The sequence below is a fragment of the Malania oleifera genome, chromosome 2, assembly GCF_029873635.1.
Source record: "Malania oleifera isolate guangnan ecotype guangnan chromosome 2, ASM2987363v1, whole genome shotgun sequence".
NCBI lineage: Eukaryota > Viridiplantae > Streptophyta > Magnoliopsida > Santalales > Ximeniaceae > Malania > Malania oleifera.
The window spans coordinates 15,898,526-15,922,785 of NC_080418.1; the positions used below are offsets into that span (position 1 = coordinate 15,898,526).

Below are 24,260 nucleotides of genomic sequence, written 5' to 3' on the forward strand. Positions count from 1 at the left end.
AGTTTGCACTAAAATCAGTCAGGCAACTGACAATGTCCAGCCGACTGACAACTTTTGAACGTGGTTGAACCAGTCGACTGACAATTTACTAAATTTAATTTCTAGTAGACAGAAGGGTCTTAGCCGCCTGTTCAGCCGACTGACCCTGTGAAAAACATTACCCAGTCACCTGTCTAGCCGATTGACTCCACGGGATCTCAAAATTTTAAACTCTAACGGGAAAATTTTAAAAATTAGTTTTTCAATTATGAACGTTATAAAAACTTGGTGGACACTCCAAGTAACTTGGGGAACAAGCAAACTAATCCTAAAAAGCCTATAAATACTACCTTAATCCCAAGAAATTAACACACAAGCAATTACACAACACATTTGCATTAAAACTCTCAATCTCTCTCAAAAGTTCTCTTTTGCTCATACTCTTGCTGGGGGAAATCATCTGAATTACTGCTGAAACATCAACCTACAGTTCTCATACTGAGTTTTCTCAATCAATAAAGAACCCTTGGTGATCTCTACACTTGAGCTTCAATTATATTTCATATTGGTATTTAATTTCTTGAAGTACATAGTATTGAAATTGTACTAACTTACTCTTTGTGAGAGTATATTTGTACGCAGATTGTATCTTGTGTTTCTTGTAGTTCTTTGACGTTCCAAGGTGTTTGGAGCATTGGCTAAGCGAGGGGATATCGCCATGGTTTTAAATAAAGGCCGCGATAGTTACGTAACGCCGTTACGTAAGGGTTTTTTGTGTTGCCAATACCGTTACACACCGCGAAATCGGTGAGAAGAAAAATTGTAGCCGTAGCAGCCATTACGGATTGCGACCATTACGTAAAGGCCGATACAGCTGTTACGTAACCGCTATAGGACTGTTACACCAAAAAAATTATTTTATTTTTTACTTTTTCTTCTCACTTTTTCCCTCTCTTTCATAAATCATTCCCAATATACCATGTGGCGAAAGGGGGAAAAGATTGTAATGAGGATGACAATGATACAAAATTTACTATTTCTTTATACTCACAATAGATGCATTAATTAACAATTTGAAAATACTAGTTAGGAAAATATTTTATTTTGATAATATTAGTAATGTGATATTTATGTTCTATATTTTTCAACTTCAACCATCTTTCTTTTCAAGCTATTTTATATTTGTATTATTTGTATGTCTTATGTGTCTAATAGATTAATGGAGTGTATAATGTATTTTGTTCTATTAATTAATTTAGCACACTTAAGAATTTTTCATAGACAAGGACATTGAGAAGTATAAATCCGCACACACACACTTACACGCATAATTTTTCTATCAATGGTGGTTTAAAACAAATGTAAACTTGTTGCACTTACCAAAGAACTTAGTTACTCGAACTAAATGATCCAAAATACACTAAAACTCTTTCTAAAAAGGGCTAAAAGCTTAAAACATGCAAGTACGCTACTATGCACAAGGCTGTGAGTGTTCCAAAAAAATTCACGGCTGTTACGCTCGCTTCCCATTATGTAACATCTGCTACTCCCGCTTCCCGTTACACCTGTTACCGTTACGTTACGCTACCCACGACCGTGATTTAAAACCATGGATATCGCTTAGAGAAGCGGACTCTAGCCTATTGAAGGAGTGACCAAGTGAGGGGATATCACTTGGAGAGGCGGGCTCTGGCCTACTAAAGGAGTGTGTAAATGGTGTTGTTCTGCCCGACAAAGGAACTAGTTTTAGTGAATCCTTTGGTGGTTTGCCAAAGGCGAGGATGTAGGCTGGGGATAAGCCGAACCTCGTAAAAACCGTGGTCTCACTCTCTCTTTCCTTTACTCTCTTTACTTTCAGCATGTATTAACTGCGTTGATGTTCTTAATTTCTTAATCATATACACTATGTGGATTAGATATTAAATAAACTTAAGCTTAATTTGTTTTTGGGATTGCGAAAACCAAAAGGGAGTACGTTGGTTGATCCACACTTTGCGGAAACTGTAAGGGAGTACATTAATTGGTGAAACACCCAATGACTCTTTAACTGAAAGTTTATTTAACGTCTAAGCTTTTGAAAAGAGTATTGGATTTTATATTGCACTTCATTTTGAAAGAAAATTCATTACCATGGGGCTTGAATCAAACTTTCATATATACAGGGTTGCAAACAAACTAAAACTGAATTTTATATCTTAGTATGGATATTGTTGATTCAATGGTTACTTGATTATACTTAATACTTGTGTTGTGGTTGTGAATTGAATTTTGTTTTGTTTTAAGTATTCATTGTGTATTTGATAAATCAACAAGAAGTTAAAGAATTCTTAAAAAGAGTTAAAAGAAAATTTTTAAATCCAATTCACCCCCTCTTGGGACTACACCTTAGTTTTCACTTTCTCTTTGAATCCTTAAGGTTGTTCCATGTAGATTTCCTCATTCAAGTCACTGTGTAAGAAGGGAGTCTTCACATCATCTTGTTCAACCTCCAAGTTCAAACTTGCAGCCAAGCTAAGAATCACTCTAATAGAAGATATTTTAACTATGAGAGAAAAGATTTCCTCAAAGTCAATGCCTTTCCTTTGACTAAATCCCTTAAGGACCAATCTTGCCTTGTACCTAAGTTGTGAACTATTTCCATCATTATTCAATCTAAACACCCATTTGTTCTTGACTGTTCTCTTGCCCTTAGGCAACCTTACTAGCTTATAGGTCTTTTTGTCACCTAGAGATTTAATCTCTTCTTGCATAGCTTTTAGTCACTCTTTCTTGTGATCACAAGTCTCAATTTCTTTAAAGAACTTAGGTTCTCCCTCATCAGTAAAGTTCACATAGTCCCCAAAGTAATATTCTAGATTTTGGTGATGCTCTCTAGTGGATCTTCTAAATGGAGGTGCTGCTAGTGATTTTGGAATAGGCTGCTCAATCTGGTTTTCTATAACTTCTTCATTCAGTATGGTTCAACTTGGTTTTCTATGACTTCCTCATTCTCTACTGGTTCAACAACATCAATTTCACCATCTTCCTACCTATCTTTCCTGTAATCATCATTCACCGCGGTAGGAGTCTCTAAAATAGGAATAATAGGTTTTATCAAACTGTATTTTGGCTTCTCTACTTTCTTGTCAAAGTCTTTAAAGTTTTTGTCTTCAAGGAGCAAAACATCCTTGCTTCTAATTAGCTTCTTTTCAACAGGATCCCACAACCTGTAACCATGGTCTTAAATTTCCACGAAATTGTTGAAATTTCTGATTTCCGTCACCCTCGAAATCGAAATGGCAGTCGATTTCCTTCTTGCATAATTTCCGTCGAAATCTCAACGAATCATCCGAAATTTATCGAAACCTCGAAATTTTAACTATGCAATGAAATTTTGTCGAAATTCAAATGAGAGATTCAAGAATGAAGTGAAATTTCTCTTTTAATTTATTTTATTGAAACAAAAGGTTATCACAAGTGCTTTTGAAATTATATGAAAAAATAAACTTATAGAAATATTTTATTTAACCATTCATGTCTAAATTATCAATATTTGTATAATAAATAATTTTTAAATGATTTATGAATTTCATTTGCATTAACTGAATATGTTTAATGTACATTATCTTACAAGCATGTTTGATACACATACTATTTTACGACTTTTCCACTTCATACAAAACATAGATGTATTTAATTTGTAATATATTAGTCTTAAAACCATGGTTTTAAATCGCGGTAGCGGGTAGCATAACGTAACCGGTAACAGGTGTAACGGGAAGCAGGAGTAGCGGATGTTACATAACGGGAAGCGGGTGTAACGGCCGTGAATATTTTGAGGCACGCACAACCTTGTGCATATTAGCGTACTTGCATGTTTTAAGCTTTTGGCCATTCTTAGAAAGGGTTTTAGTGTATTTTGGACCCTTTAGTTCGAGTAACTAAGTTATTTGGTAAGGGCAACAAGTTTACATTTGTTTTAAACCATCATTGATAGAAAATTACGTGTGTGCACGTATTTATACTTCTCATTGTTCTTATCTGTGATAAATTCTTATGTGTGCTAAATGAATTAATAAAATAAAATACATTATACACTCCATTAATCTATTAGACACATAAGACATACGAATAATATAAATATAAAATAGTTAGAAAAGAAAGAAGGTTGAAGTTGAAAAATAAAGAACATAAATATCACATTACTAATATTATTAAAAAAAAAAAATTCCTAACAAGTTAGTATTTTGAAATTGTTAATTAATGCATCTATTGTGAGTATTTAAAGAAAAAGTAAATTTTGTATCATTGTCATCCTCATTATAATCTTTTCCCCCTCTTGCCACTTGGAATATTGAGAATGATATATGAAAGAGAGAGAAAAAGTGAGAAGAAAAAGTAAAAAATAAAATATTTTTTTGGTGTAACAGTCCTGTAGCGGTTACGTAACGGCCGTAGTGGCCTTTACGTAATGGTCGCGGTCCGTAACGGCCGCTACGGCCGTCATTTTTCTTCCCACCGATTTCGCGGTGTGTAACGGTATCGGTTACCCAAAAAACCTTTACGTAACAGTGTTACGTAACGGTCGCGGCCTTTATTTAAAACCATGCTTAAAACTTATATTATTATGTTTGTTAACCATTTCTAAAGTTTCACAAATAATTTCATGCTTTACTACTAGTTTCTGTTATTTTTTCAAATCGAAATCGAAATTTCCGTTGAAATTTTTGTACTTTTGGAGTTTCGAAATTTGAGTCGAAATCGAAATTTAAGACCTTACCTGTAACCAAACTCTTTATGACCATAATCCAAGAAGATACATTTTCTTGACTTGCAGTCTAACTCGGATCTCTCATCTTTGGGAATGTGAACAAAGTACAGCAGCCAAAAACTATGAGATGATCATAAGAGACATCCTTCCTTATCCATACTCTTTCTAGTACATCTCCCTGTAGAGGAACCAATGGAGAACGGTTAATCAAATCCATTGCAGTATGCATAGCTTCACCCGTAAATGGCTTAGCCATTTTTGCATGAGAAGTATACATCTAATTCTATCAGTAATGGTCTTGTTCATCCTCTTTGTAATTCCATCATGTTGAGGTGTCTTAGGATCACTCTTTTGAAGCTTGTTGCCATGTTCTCTACCATATGCCTCAAAAGGTCCACTATATTCTCCCCCATTGTCAACTCTAGTACATCTCAATTTCCTTCTTGTTTCTCTTTCAATACTAACATGGAAGTTCTTGAATATTTGAAACACTTGTTCTTCTCTCTCCAAAATATAGGCCCACACTTTCCTGGAACAATCATCAATAAAGGTGATAAAGTACAAGGCACCACTTAATGTCTTGTCACTCATTGAGCAAACATCAGTATGCACAAGATCAAGAATATTAGATTTTCTATGTGAAGGAGATCTATGAAAAGAAACATGATTTTGCTTACCAACCAAGCAATGAGTGCATGCCTTCAATCTCATACCTTTCATTGGAAGAAGCTTTCTTCTAGCAAGTTTCTCTAGGCCTTCCTCACTTAAGTGTCCAAGCCTCTTATGCCAAAGCTCCATGGAGGAATTTTCAATTGCATTCACCTCCACTATGCATACTTTGACATGAGTAAGATAGATAGAACCGAGCTTTTCACCTCTTACCACAACAAGAGATCCTTTGGTGGGCTTCCATTTACTACCACCAAAATGATTAAAGTATCCTTTGCCATCTAGGACACCTATGGACATCAAATGAAGTCTTAATTTGGAATATGTCTGACATTCTTCAATAGTAGCTTGTAACCAACATTTGTCACCAACCAGACATCCCCAATGCCAACAATCTTGGACACAACTTGATTAGCCATCCTCACATAACCATAGTCACCACTAGTGTAGGTCGTAAAGACATCACGTCGTGAAGAAATGTGGAAAAAAGTTCCTGAATCAACAACCCATGTATTGTCCTAACATGCTAAGTTTACATTAGCATCATTGGAGATAATCATGACATCTCCATCAACTGCAGCTGTAACAGGAGTCTCCTTTTCAACTTTTTGCTCACTCTTGTCTACACCTCTTTCTCTTGATTTTTCTTTTCTAAATTTCTTGAAATTTTCCTTACATGCCCAAAACCTCCACACATGAAAACATTTGATATCTTTCCTTGACCTGGACTTAGATCTCCCTTTTGAGTTGCCTTGGTATTCTGAACTATGAAAGTTCCTATTCTAGCTTCTCCCTTGCCTCTTTGTGGGAAGTGCATCTGTCTATGAAGTAAAGTTGAACTCTTTCCTTTTGGTCTTTTCATAAAATAAGCTCTCCTTGACTGTATTCATGTTAAGATTTGGTGTTGAATTATTTAATGCCACAACTAGAGTATCCTAATTATCGGGCAAGTACCCAATAATAGGCTTGCAACTCATCTTCCAAACTAATGTTCATATTAGCCAATTGATTCACAATGTCTTGAAAAACATTTAGATGCTTTGACATGTCGTTCCGGTCTTTATATCTCAAGTTAACCGACGGCTTGACCAGGAAAGCTTTGTTTTGAGAAGTTTTCGTTTCATACAAATTCTCTAATCTCTTCCACAATGCATGAGCATTTGTTTCATTAGCCACATGGTGAAACTCACTGTTGTCAATCTATTGTTGAATAAGACTGACAGTTTTTCTATTTGCTCATGTTAGCATTCCTAAATCAATTGGGATTTCTAACTAATATGATTCCCAAATCAATTAGGATTCTAATTAATGTTTGTTAGGATTCCCTAATGAATTAGGATATCTAATTAATATGAGTCCTAAATTAATTAGGATTCTATTTAATGTTATTATTATTTAATGTTTGTTAGGATTCCCAAATTAGTTAGGATTCGAGGGGATATTTTACAATCCTAATAGGAGACAGTTTCTCTACCCTATATATATGTGAACCCTACGTGGCTTTTGGCATTCAAGCTAGCGATGAAGCAATAAAATAATTCATAGCCTTTAGCTAATTTGGAGGCAAATCCCCTCTAAGTGATCAAACCCTATTTCTCTTAATATTTTCCATTCTTTAAATTTCCCCAATTTTTCTACAATAAAACCCTAGGGTCTTATCAGCTTACACCCACGCTTTATTTGTCTTATCTACTGGGTTGGCCTCATCACTCTCAATTGGATCATACCAATCTTTACAGAATAAAATTTCTAACATTTTTGGAAATAACATACACCATGGAACCTCATTTTGGATACTCATAGTCAGTTCATCCATTAGTAAAGCAAAAAGAAAAGCACTCAATGCAGATGCTTGACGTACACCTATTGTGATTGGAAATTTTCTTTTCTCTTCACCTAAAGTCCTAACAATAGTCATTACTTTATCATACATACTCTTAATGACATCAATCATTACTCCATCATACACATTCGACAATGCAGCAATTAAATCACCAAATAAATCAACAAATAATCAGCAAGAATAGTAAAGCAATAAAATGCCCAAAAACAAGACGCCAAAAATTTACTTGGGAAACCCCAAATTGGGGAAAAACCATGGGACCTCCAGTCTAGGCCAAATCCACTAGATAAGAGAAAAATACAAGGGTTCACACGCTTTACAAGAACTTCAATAACAACAACAATGACAACAAATCATAAACAATCTTACTCGAGAGCCAATCTCACCAACAAGAATTGGAGATCAATAAAGATTGTCTCACCGAAAGACAAAATTCAGAAAAGAATACCATGATCAAAGCTAGTCAAGTCAAAGCCCTTGTCATTGCGATCGCACACCTAAAATTTCAAGTCAATCAGAGTTCGTTTGGCTGTCTGATCAAGTACCCAAGTGAGTTTCTCTTCCCCACGTCTTCTTTTTTCGTCAAGCTGCCGTCAGCTCTCTTTTTCTTCTTTTCTTTTAATTTCCAGCACACCACTCACACACACAACCCTAGTTTCCTTTTATTTATATATTTAATTTCTTTATTTACAAAACTGCCTCTCTTAATGCCGTGAGGGGGGACGCCGAACATGTAAATGTAACAACATCCAAGTGCACAAGGCACCCACACTATCAAATGTCTAGGGAGGAGATGATGTACATAGGCTTACCTCCACAATTGGAGAGTCTATCTCTATGGCATGAATCTTTGATCTACACATTTGGATGTGATCCCCTTACCATTAGGTCGAGGCTTGCCCTCTTAATATTTATGTACCAATATCACAAATTTATCTTGTGATTGCATAGGCTATGTCTGTGTGGAGATTATGTAAATACGTGGAGGATTTTTTATGTTCATTATTCCTATGATGAGATATGGTTATTTTTCCTTTTGGCTTAACATATGTGCTAGTGGATCCTCTGAGTGAGTTGGCTTGTAGCTTTTTGGAAATATTATAAATAAAGATGTTGGTTTGTGGGTGTGTCAAAAGCATAGGGATGGAGGACTATGATGTTCTTTGTGGTTGACTTCTTAAATGGGAGGAATCTTGCGTGAGAATTTCCCCTTCACTCTTGTAAGGCATCATTTTATTTTATTTTAATTATATTTTAAATTTATATGATCATTTTATTTTAATTTTTTAATTAAAATTTATGTATAAAATGGGTGATTTAATTCACAAACATTAATTCTGGATGTTTAAGTATTCTAGTAACTGGTTCTCAAAATAACCGAAAACATCTGATTTTCAAAAAACAATTGAAAATTGACAACAAAAATAGAAAACTAGAAACTGAACAAAGTTGTTATCATAATCTATTTCTTCATTGTACAGATATGAAAATAGAAAACAGAAATGTTACCAAATAGATCCTCAATTGGTTTTTGAAGAATCGGTTTGACTTTATAATTTATAACTAACGTTCTCTACTGATTACTAGTCAATGCTAGTTCAATAACATTATTTACCTTATTTGATTTTTAATAATTAGAAAATGGTTCAAAAGTTTTTTTCTCAATAGCCATATTATTGAATAATAATTAATTACATTAACAACTTCAGAGTTAAACTCTTAAACTACTGTTAAGCTACTACCGAACTACCCTAGAACTATGTTTAATACTCATTGCAGACACACCAAAATAATTAGTTTTTTTTAAGGTCTCTATTAGCATCATAACTTTTATTTTCCCTTTATGTCAAGTTCCCTAAATCTAGAGGCTTTAAGATAAGTAGAAATAAGACAGAATTTATGAAATGTAATTTTAGTAATGATAGGGGGAATATTGGAGATAAAGTTAAACTTGATGATGAAGAAATAAATAATACTTGTAGATTTTGATACCTTGGATCTATTATGCAAGTTAAAGGAGAAATTGAAGATGATATAATGCATAGAGCTAAAGTAGGTTGGGTAAAATGGAGAAGTGCTTCAAGTGTGCTTTGTGATCATAGAATATCCTTAAAATTGTAAGGTTTATAGGATAGCTATAAGACCAACTATGCTTTATGGATCGGATTGTTGGGCGACGAAGAAACATAATATCCAAAAAGTAAAAGTTACTAAGATGAGAATGCTTAGATGGATGAGTGGTATAACATTGAAGGATAAATTAAGGAATGAATATATTTGTAGTAAGTTAGCTGTAGCTCCTATAGAGGATAAGATAAAAGGGGAGGGGGGGGGGGGGACGGTTCAGATGGTATGGACACTTGCAACGTAGGCCACATAGTGCACCAGTGAGGAAAAGTGAGTTAGTTACTATGGGGGGCAGTAGATGGGGTGAGGGTAGACTGAAAATAACTTGGAAGGAGATAGTGAGTCAAGATTTAATAACCCTGAATTTGTCAAAAGAAATGGTCCATGATCGCATAAATTGGCGGAAATGGATTCATATAGCCGACCCCACCTAGTGGGACTTAAGGCTTGATTTTGTTGTTGTTGTTGTAGGTGATGTGCTGCTGAATAAAAATGAGAGGTCTCATTTGTATGGATAAGATGAGTATTCCAAGCCTTCGTTTTAATTTCCTCTGGATTTTGTTTGCAGGTAATGGACTTCGGTTTGCAAGTAATTTGTTTATGTTTGTGTTTGTTTGTTTTTATTTCTCATTAGCTTGTTTAGTTTGTTTTAGTTGGTTAATGGTCCAGGTTTTGATAGGCTTATATTGATTTTGCTGACTAGGCTGGTTTTGTTAGTTTATTTGTAGATGCGTTGTGGCATGTTTTGTAAACACGGTATTCCTCCGCCATAAGTGAGGGCTATCATTAAATTTGGGGTTTTCGTTAAAAAAAAAAGTTATTGTCAAGTTCCCTATTATTTTTTTGGTTGTCAAAATTCTTTCTCTAGTGATAAAATTACTTTATAGGAATTTATTTTGCTTTTGATATGTTATTTTTACTTATTTTGGTATTTGGATCAAAGTTATAATATCAATATTAGAATATGCAAAACTGGGATTCTGATTCTGATGTATGAATTTATGAATGTTATTAAATTGATACATAGTAATTGTTGTTGTAGTTTTTTGGCAAGGTAATTGTTTTTTTTGTCAAATATAAATCTGAATTTAGAGTAAGCTTGTATCAATTAGAAAATATGTTTCCTCAACTTCCCACCTTGCTTATGAGATTTTAGAGAGCCAACTATATATGTAAAGTTTCTCTACCATCATTCTGTACTAAGAGACATGCCATTTTTTTTCTATGCTTTATGCAGGTGATGTTCATATTTGCTTCATTGAGTGTGTTCACTGGTCAGAGCAGCTAGATGGTTAACCATTGAATGACACAACATGTGCAATCATACGTGCGTCAGCCGTCATATGGTCATATGGCATCCACTAGTAGCAGCAATAATTAAATAGTGACATTGACCATATGTTGCCCTTCTTTAGGCCGCCTGGTTAGTTCACTAGTACTGAGAGTGAAAATTCAGAGCTTTTATTAGTTCTTTCCAATGGCAGACTCGACAAGTGCTTCTGGTTCAACTAAGAACTCTGGAATGACCACTGCCATCACTAATAAAAGGATGTCTAAAAGATGTTTAGTTACTTCTATGCCTGAGACTTTCTCAAGGAATGCTTTTTGGCATATGGAAACCCTAAAACATGGTGGATTGGGCAGGAAAACCGCTGGTCATGTAGCATTGTTTTTGCTCGAAGTTGCTGCATTAGAAATGGTACGAAGGCTCTCGAGGGCTAAGTGTCCATTTGCATGGCGTGGTCTCCAGACATTGCAGCTTCTTTGCTATCCTCCATTTAAGTGGATCCAGAGATGGGCTCCATTCAAGGGATTGGTTAAGGGCGTGCAGGTTTGTTCTTACATGTTCCATGGAAATATTATTAGAACTGGTTTACCTTCTCTGCTTGATGTGCAGTCAAAAACAGGGACACATGTGTGCATACAACGGTTGAATTATTGTTTTGTGGTTGATTTATGTGTGCGCATGTGTGCGTGTTGGGAGGGAAGAGCTTGAACTATTTCAAGATGTGGTGTCTCCCCCCCCCCCCAACCTTTTCTCCTCCCCCCCCCCCCCCTTCCTCCTATTTCTCTTGCTGGCCCATGGTCCTTGCTGTCGACTCTCTTGCTTCACGTACCATTCGATTATGGGCCTTGGCTTACATTCTTGTTGTCCTTTGGCCTCTCTTTATTCAATGCCCCATTCTCCATCCCCAGTGGCAAGCCTTTCTTTTTGGGGGTGGAATGGGAGGTTTTCCCTTTCCCATTTACTTTTCAAGGCAGGCTATATCTGTATGTATGTTGTATGAAGTTTGACATTTGAAATTCCAGTTTTCCCATAATGCTTCACCAGGCTTTTCCACTCCAAATTTTTCCCTCTATTAGTGTTTGTGGGTTTTTGCACCATTTTTATTGTGATGTACTTTCTCTTATAACTTTTATTTTTTTTAATGACTTCATAATATTGATTGCAGCAAAAAATTTTGGGTGTCATACAACTTTCATGTGCATGTTGCCCCGCCCTTTTTTTTTTTTGAAGAATTAATTTGATGTAATTCTGAAGCAACTTTGATGGAAATAAAAAGAAGAGAGCACGAGACACTTGTTACATATTTATAGAATCCAATGTTTTGCTTCCTGCCTTTGCTTTTTGAAACAAAGCTGTAATTAATGTTTTATAAATTATTTTTTAATAGTTTTTCTCTATGAGATAATACATTCTTAATATTTTTTTTTAGCACATAATTAGCAGAAATAGCCAACCCCACCTAGTGGGACTTAAGGCTTGGTTATTGTTGTTGTTTGATGTTATAGAAAATAAGTAGTGATTTTTGCATATTTGAATGTCTGAATCTCATCTGTTAAACTTTTTTCACGGGCAAGCTGGAGAATTTGGATGATTTTTCTCCTTTTTGTAAACTGGCACAATTTCTTTTTGATTCCTATTAATACTTTTTGTCACTTTAAGCAGTACCAAGCTCTAATTGAATGCCTATAAAGATTTCTGACTCACATGACCTGCATTATTTCATTTTGAGGAATGCGTCTGATGTAATTATCTTGTACATTTGTTTGTGATTCCGTGAATGTCTTTTAATTTCTTGCATGTCTTATTGGGGCACTTGATAGTCATAATAATTTTTTTTTTTTTGTGTTGGCAGATTCTATCAAGGCCATTATTAGTTCTTTCTATTGCAACAGCTTTCTCTGACAAGTCGGAGCATAATAATGGAACTTCAGATGGTTTTGATGATACTGATGTTGTGGGTGATTCTCATGCGTATTCAGAATCACATTCAGAGCTGCCTTCTGAACAATCCACCCTAGATATAAGGTATATAATAGGGATAAATCTTTCAAGATTAATATTTTGTAATGTTATTTTGCGGATTATGCAGCACTAAATGCAACTAAAAAGAGCACACCTTGATGCTAGAAGTTAATTTCCTGTAGGACTTGAGTTTATAATTATGTACTTATGGATATAGTGGAATGGACGGGAGAAACATGTGATTTGTGTAATATCAGATGCCCTAAGATCTTGAAATCATGACATTCTCATATATTGTCTACCATAAATGTTACTGATTAAAAGAAAAAAAGTTATACCATAAATCTTATGATATATTAGGATTCATATCTGGATGGTGGCTCTAGAAATGGTTGATGTTGTGACCGTATTTATTTATTTTGTTGTGCAATGAAAGAGCTTCATTTTGACTTTTTTTTTTTTGGTTTGTGATTGAACCATAGTTTTTAAAATTGATGTGCAATGGTATTGTGGCCATTATGCAACGGTATTGGTGGATTCTGTGAATGTTGGAGACCGATATCTTACAGGTCCCCCAATAAGATGATTCCCATTGGCCGTACTGTAATGGCTGTTTCAGACTGCTGCCAAGCTGCTGCAGACGGCTACATTATCAGACTGGCTATGAATGACTAGAATAGGTTTTTGAGTCCTTATTTGCATTCTTTCACTCTTTTTTCCTATATTGCTTGGAAAGTCATTCTAAAATCGATTTATTTTTTACTTAGTATATATATTTTTTTTAAATCATTTTTAGGCTCATTTACATTGATATTTAGTGTGTTTTGCTTACTAGCACTCAAATATTCTTAACTTTTTCTTTTATTAAAATAATATAATATACACATTTGCATATTGTAAGTTCTTTCCATTTTATTTTTTTGTATTTTTATTGCACCTGATTTGGAGACAAAAAGTACATTCTATTGCTTATCGACATTCTATATTTATGATTTCTTAGATTAGATTTCACTTATAATCAATAAAGTAATGACATCCTTCTTCTCACCAGTAGCAAGTAAAAAAACCAATATAACATGCAATACTTGTAGTATATCAACATATATTATATTAAGATTGATGAAAATTTATTAAAAATCATTTAAAGCATTAGTATGTATGATTTGGGATGGAAACACGTGAATCTATGTGTTTTTAGTAAGTCTTCTAATGCAAAAAATTATTTCACAGATGCAGTGTTTGTCACCTGTTGTGTAACATCCATAATGGTTGCAATCATTACACTACAACCATTATTGCTATGCTGACTCCCAGTTTTTGAAACCATGAATTGTGACATTCTTATGTTTTATATTTGTTTTTGACTACTGGCATTTCTTGCAATTCATCTTGTTTCATGGTGGCTGAGTTGGACACCTGTTACGCAAACAGTTTTATTGATGTAGGTGTGATTTATCAAGAAAAGTTTAAATGAACGATTATATGGTGTTGTAGCCTATATCTTAAGCTTTAGATCTACTCTTTTTCCTTTTTATGTCTAATGCTATAAAAGAACCATCCAAATTTGAGATTTTTGGGTGTAATCGAGACCTATGAGCATGTTAGAGGACATGTTTTTTTTGGTTTTCTCTTACACATCTTCCTGTTTTTCATAGAATTTTGTGCATTTTCTTTCTTGATTTGCTTTCTTAGCTGAATACTTTCTGCCATTTTGTTGTACTTTGCAGGATCCATGATGATGATGGTGCTCTTCAAAGTTCGGCATCTGAGAATTGGTTGCTACAACTTTACAAAGAGCTGGAAAATCAGGGGATAAGTTTACCAGAAAGGTAATTCGACAATTACCATGTTTAAAGAGTTGTAAGTTGAAGAGAAAGTTGCAGCATGTTTAGAATATCAATGCATAATTTATCTTATGTAAAACTATGATTGTCTTCATATCTTGGTTTTAAATCGCAGTAGTGGGTAGCATAACATAATAGTAATGGGTGTAACGGGAAGCTGGAGTAGCGGATGCTACATAATGGGAAGTGGGTGTAACGGCCGTGATAACCTTGTGCACATTAGCGTACTTGCATGTTTTAAGCTTTTAGCCCTTCTTAGAAAGAGTTTGTGTATTTTGGATCCTTTAGTTTGAGTAACTAAGTTTTTTGGTAAGGGCAACAACTTTACATTTGTTTTAAACCACCTTTAATAGAAAAATTACGCTTGTGTACGTATTTATACTTCTCATTGTTCTTATCTGTGATAAATTATTATGTGCGCTAAATTAACTAATAAAACAAAATGCATTATACACTCCATTGATCTATTAGACAAATAAGACATACGAATAATACAAATATGAAATAGCTAGAAAAGAAAGAAGGTTGAAGTTGAAAAATATAGAACATAAATATCACATTACTAATATTGTCAAAATAAAATATTTTCCTAAGTATTTTTCAAATTGTTAATTAATGCATCTCTTGTGACTATTTAAAGAAATAGTAAATTTTGTAGTCATCCTCATTATAATCTTTTCCCCCTCTCGCCATATGGTATATTGAGAATGATTTATGAATGAGGGAAAAAGTGAGAAGAAAAAGTAAAAAATAAAATAAATTTTTTGATGTAGCAGTCCTATAATGGTTACGTAACGGCCGTAGCGGCCTTTACGCAATGGTCGTGATCTGTAACAGCCGCTACAACCGTGATTTTTCTTCCCACCAATTTTGCGGTGTGTAATGGTTTCAGTAACCCAAAAAACCGTTACGTAACGGTTGCGGCTTTTATTTAAAACCATGCTTCATATGTTCAAAATATTTTATTTTTTGTTATATTTGTTATGATGTCTTTTAGTTCAGGTTAAGCATACAGTCTAGGGGTGAGGAAGAAAAACTGAAAAGTCAAACCACATCACAAAACTGAACCAAAAAATTGGTTAGCCTTTTTTTCAGTCCACTTTCGGTTCAGAATTTTTGATTTTTTCAATTACTGGGTCAACTTTGGTCCAGTCCATTCAGTAGCTGCGGTTAACTGAACTGAAACAGTATATTATAAGTACATAAAAGTACATAATATATAATATTTAATAATTTAAATAGAACATTTGTTTTTGAACAATTTAGTTCATGGATTGGTTAACCATTCGATATTAGCCTAAAAACTGGTTAACCGTTTGAAGTGATTCAGTTTTGGTCTGTATTTTCTTGAGAACCAAAACTTCGGGTCTGTTAGCAGTTCAAGGGAATAACCCAACCCTAATATAGTCTTCTTGATGTGGTTCTTTACAGTGTCCTTGAAAATTTGACAAACTATGGTTCATTAATTATTGCTTTTATCTTATTCAATGAAATGAACTTTTTATCTTGTCAATTTTATAAGTTTATCGATTATATTTGTAAAACTTGATATATATCGCTGGCCACAACCTAATAGCTTAAGCTTTTAGGTAAAGTTGTAATCTAACATGGTATTAGAGCTATGATCACCAGGAGGTCACGGGTTCTAGTCTTGTTGCACATTGGTTGTTAAAAATTATCTTACTCCATGAATGGTTGTTATTTATGTTTGTTTATCTCTCCATGGGAATATGTCAATAGGCATCCATTATTAAATTCACTTGATGAGATAGTGCCAATTTTGGGAACGCTCAGTGCCAATGTCACTCAATGGGTAAGTTGCCAACCCCTAAAACAGACTATGTACTTTATCTGCTTAGTTACGGGAGGCATTTTACCAGGGGGTACATTGTAGCCTAACAGCTTAAGCTTTTAGGTAAAGTGATAATCAAACAATATTAAAAAAAAAAATTTTGGTGGCACTATTTGCTAGGACTTCAGTGTTTCCTCTTTTGCATAGATGAGTTATACAGGCATATTTTAAGAGAGACTATGTAAACTTGCTTTTTAACATTCTGTATGAATCATCTAGTTGTTACTGCAACTCAGTTCAATTCTGAACATCAGATGTTCTCTATTATGCGCACACAGCAATGTTCTGTCTTCTATAATATGTTTCGTTTCATACCTTTACCATCTTGTTAAACTGTTTAGAGAATGAAAGCTCTTATTGTCCTTAACCTTCAGCTGGAATACTATGATGTCAGGACGAACAATACTACTTTCTTTGGGCTTGTTTGATTATAGTTTTCTGATTTGGTACAAAACACACCAGGGATATGCATTTGGTTAAGGTGTTTTCAGAAAACTGCTTCTGAGAATGTATCCAAAAACACCCCTCAAGAATACTGAACTCTGGATACAATTAAGCCCGTGGGGAACATTTTTAAAAAATAACTGCTTATATTATTAGAAGTACTTGAATTAATTACTTGTCTAAGTAGTGTTTGGTTTACACTTAAATAAGTAATTATTTCAAAAAGTACTTTTCCAAACTATTTTTAAAAAAAAAATTTATGAAAATGAATATTTTTTTTGAAGAAGAAAAGTAATTATCTAAAAAAGCACTTAAAATAAGTAGTCCAGACTACTTTTAGTACTTTTTTTAGGTAAGTACTTTTTGCAGAAAACCATGTTTTGTGTTTGATTAGTGAATGCATTCTTGAATTTGAGTTTGGGCATGATGTTCTTCAATGTGCAAAGGCCGTGGCTCGAGGATATTATCATTAGGTCACATATCCCATATTTTTTAAGGGAAATTATGTGAGGGATTTGTGTTATGATTTGAGTACAAATTGAGGCATGTACTGATGATATGATCATTAGATGATTCGTCACAAATCTTTACCCTGGCCAAACACAGATCTGAGATTAGCATTATTTTGAGTAACTCCCAATTCCTTGATCATTCCAATTCCCTTAACGAAACATGTATTTACTGCTTTCTTTATGTTCTTTGAATTTGGATCAACCTTAACCAAATGTAATTCCACGATTTTCATTTCTATAAACAATTCTAAAAACAGCTAACCAAACTCTTTTTTGTGTATTAAAAATGCACAACACAATCCCTTGTTTTCATTTTCAAAAACCACAATACAAAACTCCTTTTTGGATCCTTAACCAAATGGGCCCGAATATGTCTTCAGTGTTATCGGGTATTATATCTTAATTCTTCAGAAACACTTTTAATTTTTAATATTACAATTATCTTCATATTACAATTTATAAAATTATTGATTCTTGACTTTCTAGTGCTTACCTGGTTATCACCAATTATTTTAGGATGTTAGTAATCAACTATCTTAGTTTTTTCATTGTTCACTTGACCTCTTGCTTTCTCATCATTGGTGTACTTAACATGATCAAATTTCCTACTTCCCTTTTCTTTGGGCGAGCTTGTTTGCATGTGTGTTTCCACAAATGTTTGCAATCCAGATATCATGAAAATAAACTTATTTCTGCTTTGTGTATCATCACTGCCCTTTATAGTCCATTATATGTCTGGAACTTCTATCATTTGAAGTACAAGGAATTTTTATTCATTATATTTGTAGTCCTTTATGGTCCTTTTGTGGCACAAGGTTTCTTAAGATCGTGACAAAGATGGTGATTTGGGTGCGATTATAGGGGTGAGGGCATCTATTTTGTCATTTATATAACTAAATAAATTATGCCATCCTGCTACAGTTTTTCCTCGTGTAGTCCATTTTGTGTCTTTTTGTTCATCAACAGGCTTTGCTCAAATCATTTTAAGCCCATACATTCTAAAAGATCATTGGATGCCTGACAATATTATCTCTATTTATATAATGTCAATAGTTTAAGAGATAAGGATATCATGGGTTGTTTTTAATGAGATTACAATTTTCTATTAATCCATGAGGACCATGGATCATGGATTACCTTTATTATGATAATCTCATTAATCTGATAATTCAGAGCATCTTATGCTTTTTAATTCACAATTATCTCATGGATTAATGTTCTGATGAGCTTTTCTTTTTTCTTTATCTCTTTTTCCTCAAAATTATTATGGGTATCCTGATACTAATTTGGCAGCTTGGTAAAGAGCCCTGCTTGCTGTTTTTATTTTTTTAATTTCATGGTTTCTTGTGCTACAGCGGACTTTGACATACTAATGCTTATGTGGAATTGATGAGAATGATTCTCGTGGATTTACACCCAATGCTTTGTATAATACAATTATCTCATGGATTATTATTGTTCAGATATTTTTCTTTTTTTTCTGTTCTCTCTCTTTTTCCTCCAAATTATTATGGCTATCCTGATACTAAACTGGCAGTTCGGTGAAAAGCTCTACTAGCTTTTAAAATTTTTGTATTTCAGGGATTATTGTGCCACAACTGAGCCTGACATAATAATGCTTATGCAGAATTGATGAGAATGAGCTCCACAGATTTTATACTGCTGCAAATGGAGACTTTTCATGCTTGCTGTCATCAATAAAGAAAACAATCCATTGGAGGGATACTTATAATATTCTTTCTGGACAAGAACTTGAGATGTGGTCGAATATGCTCTTCTGGCATGGTTTTGATGTGAAACAGCGACCTTGCCTTATTGTACGGCTTGGGCTAGTTTGCTTGAGCCTCCCATATCATGATAGACCTCGCTTTGCTCAAGCAGTTGGTAATCTACTTTTAGCCCTTTTATATATTTTTTGAGCTTCTTATCATATGTCCCGGCCATTTGAAAAATAATCTTTGCCCACTTGAATTCACATGATATGCATGCAAATTTTCTTCTTTTATTTTGGGCACACCTGATTTGATAAAATTTCTGTACAACATTTGCCAATGTCTTCAAGCCTCTCTGCCCATAATCCATATCCCTCTGTTTATTGGAGATCTGTTTTGCACTGAACAGCTGAAGCCCAGCCACCAGCTTCCTTCACTGTGAGTACTAAGAACGCAAATCATCCAAAACTTTAAGAGATAATTGAAACCTGCAAGCATGATGTATGTTTAGCCAAAATAGATTGGAAAGTTGCAACATTGGACTTTTGGCTGCCATGTAATCGGGTGCAAGGGATGATGCTTTGCACCATGGAACTTACAGAGTTTTAAGTGTCAAATGATGATTTATTTGCTGAATCTGTAAGCTTTTGAATGAAAACCTGAATCAGTTTGGTTTTTTACTACCTGACAGTAAACCTTGAACTTCTTCAGAACACCACTTCAGGAAGAATTTATCCTCTAAAAATGATTATGTGATGCAGCCACATTGTGAGGAATTTGGTGTTATGAAATTGTAGAAGTGAAGGCAGGCTGTAAAGTATAATCATGACTTATTTAAACTCTATAGAAAACCAGTATGAATTCAATATAGCTAGGAAAAGACCATTTTTGTTGTTGTTGCTGTTGGGGATATTGACTGGACATATAGATGCTATTTAATTGGAAGGATGGATTTATAGGTTTGTGTCAGATTATGATCACAGAACTGAACAAGACTAGAGAGGTCCTTTATGTGTTGTGGAGTATGCTAGTATGTAAAACATAGACATGTACACTTGCGCACACACAAATGCAAGCAAACCTGCTTCTATGTATTGAGAGAGAGAGAGAGAGAGAGAGGGGGGGGGGGGGGGAGAGAGCAGATCTCTAACTAAAAATTGCTTTGGTGCTGCATGAGGAGGAATGCACACCATTCAGACACAATATCTTCTGTAGTGTGACTTCAGACGTTAAAGCAATTTATCCACTTTATAGCCTTGAGCAGGGTTTTATTTCTATTGTTTTTTTTTTGCGTACTCTACCCTTCAACTCATCCTTCCATCTGACATTCTGAAGCATGGTTAAACAATGGATGGTTGCCATTGCAGTATCTCAGATAGATCATGGGGTGCTGCATTTAGTTGATGCTGAAAATCCTCAAATTACAGTTTTGGTGGATTGTGAAGGGTTATCTCCATTGAAAATTCCCATGCAAATGATGAGATCCTGTTCTGCTCTTCTGCAAGATCACTTCCCAAACCGTCTTGGATGTTTGTTTGTTATACGACTTCCTCCAGTCGTTCGAGTTATTGCTCAAACTTTTATACAGGTAAGCTACTTATTCTGATAAGGACTTGAATGTTCCATCTTCTTATTTTCCCGCTTCTTTTCTGTCAAAGTTTTTTATATGACCACACTAGGTTTTGCTGTTTTTGAAGCCTGCCTCTCATAGATGTGCTGATTTGGTGTGTGGCTCTTCATCAGGTTCTGAAACCCATCACCCGGAAGAAGTTGAGAATTGAGGGGGAGATGTATCAAAAGGTCATCTCTGAGCACCTTCAGGTGCTTCCATCATATCTTGGTGGCAACTGCACTTGTACAAGATGCTCAACACTTGGTTCCTGTAAAATGCAACAGCTTCTTATGAATAAGGACAACAGTATAGAGCCAACCTCAGATACTAGTGATGATGAGGATCTATCATCGCCCTATCCTGCTACTGATATGCAGACCAACGGAGACTGCAACCAGATCTTGAGAAGCGCTATGATTGGCATACTCATGTTATGGGTTTTCGTTGCAATCATTGCAGGAATGTATGATGCTGAAAGTCGTCAGTTTTTTCCCTCCTGAGGTAAGAGTGATGCCCTCTCCAAAGGCCCTATATTTGTTTATTTATTTATTTATTTTTGTTTAAGATAGCTATGTTTATATCTGACAGAATCAGTTATTGACAATATTTTGGTCCCTAGTAGTGATCAAATATAAATATAATTAAAGTATATATATATTTTTTGGCAATACTAGAAGCTGTGTTAGGTTTGTAATATTATCTGCATTAGAATTGGATTTTCATTGTAAAAATTAGAGGAAAAAATACACTCATAGAACTTAAATTGCCATTTGTTTCTGCTGCAATGGAAGTACAATGTATACTTTTGACCACTCTAATAAGGCACAGTGGTGTGGACACCGTGATGTGACATCTTTAGAAAGAAAAAAACAGAGAACTATCAAAACAACCCATAAAAAAAACCATCACACGAGGTGGGAGCCGAAGGAGGATTGAATGGCCATCAATCATGTCTCAATGTCTCATATAGAAACTTTATTCTTGTCTGAAAAATACAGCAAAATTTGTTGAACATATGTTAAAGTGAGAGTAACACAAATAAGTGTGAATATCCTTAATGCCCCTCAAGTAATGCCAAGGTGTCACGAGCTAAGCTTGTTCAGGATATTATGCTTGCCTGTGACCGCTTGTCTCGTGTACTTGGGATGAGTTTTCATCATCTAAATACTAGTATAGGATTATTTTCTGCTAATAGTGTCTTTGTATATCAAATAAGGCAGTATGACTCCTCGGTCAATTTGATGTTTCCTAGTGTCAGGATGATAATTACATAAAAACCTCTTTAGGGGAGGGTGAGTGTTCATCAGTCATTGTAAAAGTCACTAGCTATTGTCATCGTGTTTAGCCTACTTGTCTCCCTCGCTAAACACACATTGTCAACAGAGGTGTTGTTAATGAATTGCATAGATTCAATGTTTACTGCTTGCTTGCCACTGCTTTCATGATTGCTTACTGTTTCCGTTGCCATTTGATTGAATGCTAATGAAAGTGTTTAGTGGATGAATGTTGGTAAACGATATGCTGACTAGTTAAGCAAAAGTGCTTTAGCTAGCGCCGCACGGCCCTTTCACAAATGTGTGAAAATAATGGGACCGTGACACTTGGTATCAGAGCCAACGCTTAGTTGCTACAAGAATTCAGTTAGCTTCATTGTGGGATTTGGAATGCTTTGGTAAGTCACCATGGCACCAAACATTGCTGAGAGGATCAGCGTGCTGGAAGCACAAGCTGAGGCAACAGCCAACACTGTGGCCACAGAGGTGGCCTAGATAAGGGAACTTGTTGATGAAGTGATGGGATCACAAAAGCATCAAGCAAGTTTGTTAGGTGAAATGTCAGAAGACTTTCGTCATACAGTTGAAACTTTGAAGTTATGGACGGTTGATCTGGATGCAAAGATGAATCTGATGGTTCTTGCTATGGGGAACTCAAAACACTTCGGGAGTTAGTAAGACCAAGGTACTAGAACCCAGGACGTATGGGGGGTGCCCATGATGCCAAGGAGTTAGAGAACTTCTTGTTTGATGTGGAGCAGTATTTTCGCACTGTGAGGATGACCTCAGAATAGGTAAAAGTGGATACTACGACCATGTACTTGGTTGGTGATGCCAAACTGTGGTGGCATACCATACAAAGAAATTGAAAATAGAAGCTATGTAATTGATAGTTTGGCAGACTTGAAGAGAGAGCTCAAGACCCAATTCTTTTCTGAGAATGTTAAGTATAATGCAAGGAGAAAACTGAGATATTTCAAGCATATGGGGTCAATCAGGGAATATGTGAACAATTTTCTGCTTTAATGTTAGATATTCGGGATATGTCGAAGAAGGACAAGTTGTTCTATTTTCTATAGGGGATGAAATCGTGGGCAAGAACTGAACTTCATAGGCAAAGAGTTCAAGACCTGTCTACTGCATAAGCTGCTGCAGAACGCTTGACTGACTATATTGGTGATAATACGGCTTCGTCCAAAGGGTTTGGCGAAGAGGGAAACAGTGGAAAGTCTTTCAAAAAAGGAAAACCCAAGAGTGGGGGAAGCCAACTATAAAGCATCGACTTCTAAGGAAGCTTCGTCGTCTCGAGGGTTCAACACACCCAATGGAAAGGCGAAGAGTAAAATTTCGTGCTACTTGTGTGGAGGACCTCATAGAGTGAGTGAGTGTCAACACAAGAGATTATTCAATGCCTTACAAACTTGCACTTCGAGACAAGTGGTGGAAAGCGAGGAGGAAGAGGATGATGCCCCGAGGGTAGGTGCAATGCGGCGGGTGAACGCATTGGAAAAGTAGGCGAAAGCACCAAAAGTTACACGAGCAAAAGAGTTAATGTTTGTGGACTTGAGGATCAATGGGAAGAGTACCCATGCTATGGTGGATATGGGGGCTACTCATAATTTTGTTTCGCAGTTGGAAACAGGGAGACTCAACTTATCCTTAGAGAAGGATATAGGACGCATGAAAGCAGTTAACTCTGTAGCCCAGCCTACTCTAGGAGTTGCCAAGCAAGTCACTGTGAAGTTTGGACAGTGGGAAGGTCATGCGAATTTCATAGCAATGTCATTGGATGACTTTCTAGTCATTTTGGGAATGGGGTTCCTAAGGGGGACGAGGGCAGCGTTGATGCCTTTGGCTGGTTCCCTGTGTCTGATGGGAGATCGCTCATGCATGCTGCAAGTTGTGGTAATGAAAGGAGACGACGGGAAGTTCCTTTCAACCATATAACTCAATGAGAAATTAAGAAAGGGTGAGCAGACATGTCTACCCATGGTGGTGGTATACAAAGAAGTAGGCCAAGAGCTGGTTCCTACGACCTTCCAAGCGGTGTTGGATGAGTATAGAGAGGTGAAGCTGGATAAGCTACCTCACAATTTGCCTTCACGATGAACTTTGGAGCGTGGGATCAAGTTGTTGCAAGGAGTGAAACCACCTACTAAAGGGCTATGTCAGATGGCGCCTCCAGAGATAGTAGAGTTGGGGAAACAGCTTGATGAATTGGAAGCAGGATGTGGTCGCCCTTCCAAAGCACCATTGGGAGCATCGGTGCTGTTTCAGAGGAAACATGAAGAGCATCTATGGAAGGTGTTCAACGGGCTGAGGGGAAACAATTTGTATGTAAAGAAAGAGAAGTGCTCTTTCGCTCAGTGGAGCAACAAATTCCTTGGTCATG

The 24,260-nt window shown here is 35.6% G+C and overlaps 1 protein-coding gene across 4 annotated transcripts in view; it reads left to right on the forward strand.

The window, feature by feature from the left end:
• Positions 1-24,260, forward strand: part of LOC131149553 (uncharacterized) — a 36,321-nt gene that overhangs the window by 5,026 nt on the left and 7,035 nt on the right. For 3 of the 4 annotated variants that reach the window (XR_009135247.1, XM_058100098.1, XM_058100100.1), the window contains exons 2-7: positions 10,606-11,199; positions 12,509-12,681; positions 14,346-14,447; positions 18,898-19,154; positions 20,350-20,570; positions 20,726-21,095. Coding sequence is in view for 3 of the 4 variants with exons in the window: in XM_058100098.1 (XP_057956081.1) it covers positions 10,846-11,199; positions 12,509-12,681; positions 14,346-14,447; positions 18,898-19,154; positions 20,350-20,570; positions 20,726-21,094 (1,476 nt within the window). In the remaining variant the exon portion in view is untranslated. Of the gene's footprint in view, positions 1-10,605; positions 11,200-12,508; positions 12,682-14,345; positions 14,448-18,897; positions 19,155-20,349; positions 20,571-20,725; positions 21,352-24,260 lie in introns of those variants that run through there. The other variant, XM_058100099.1, reaches the window with a different exon arrangement.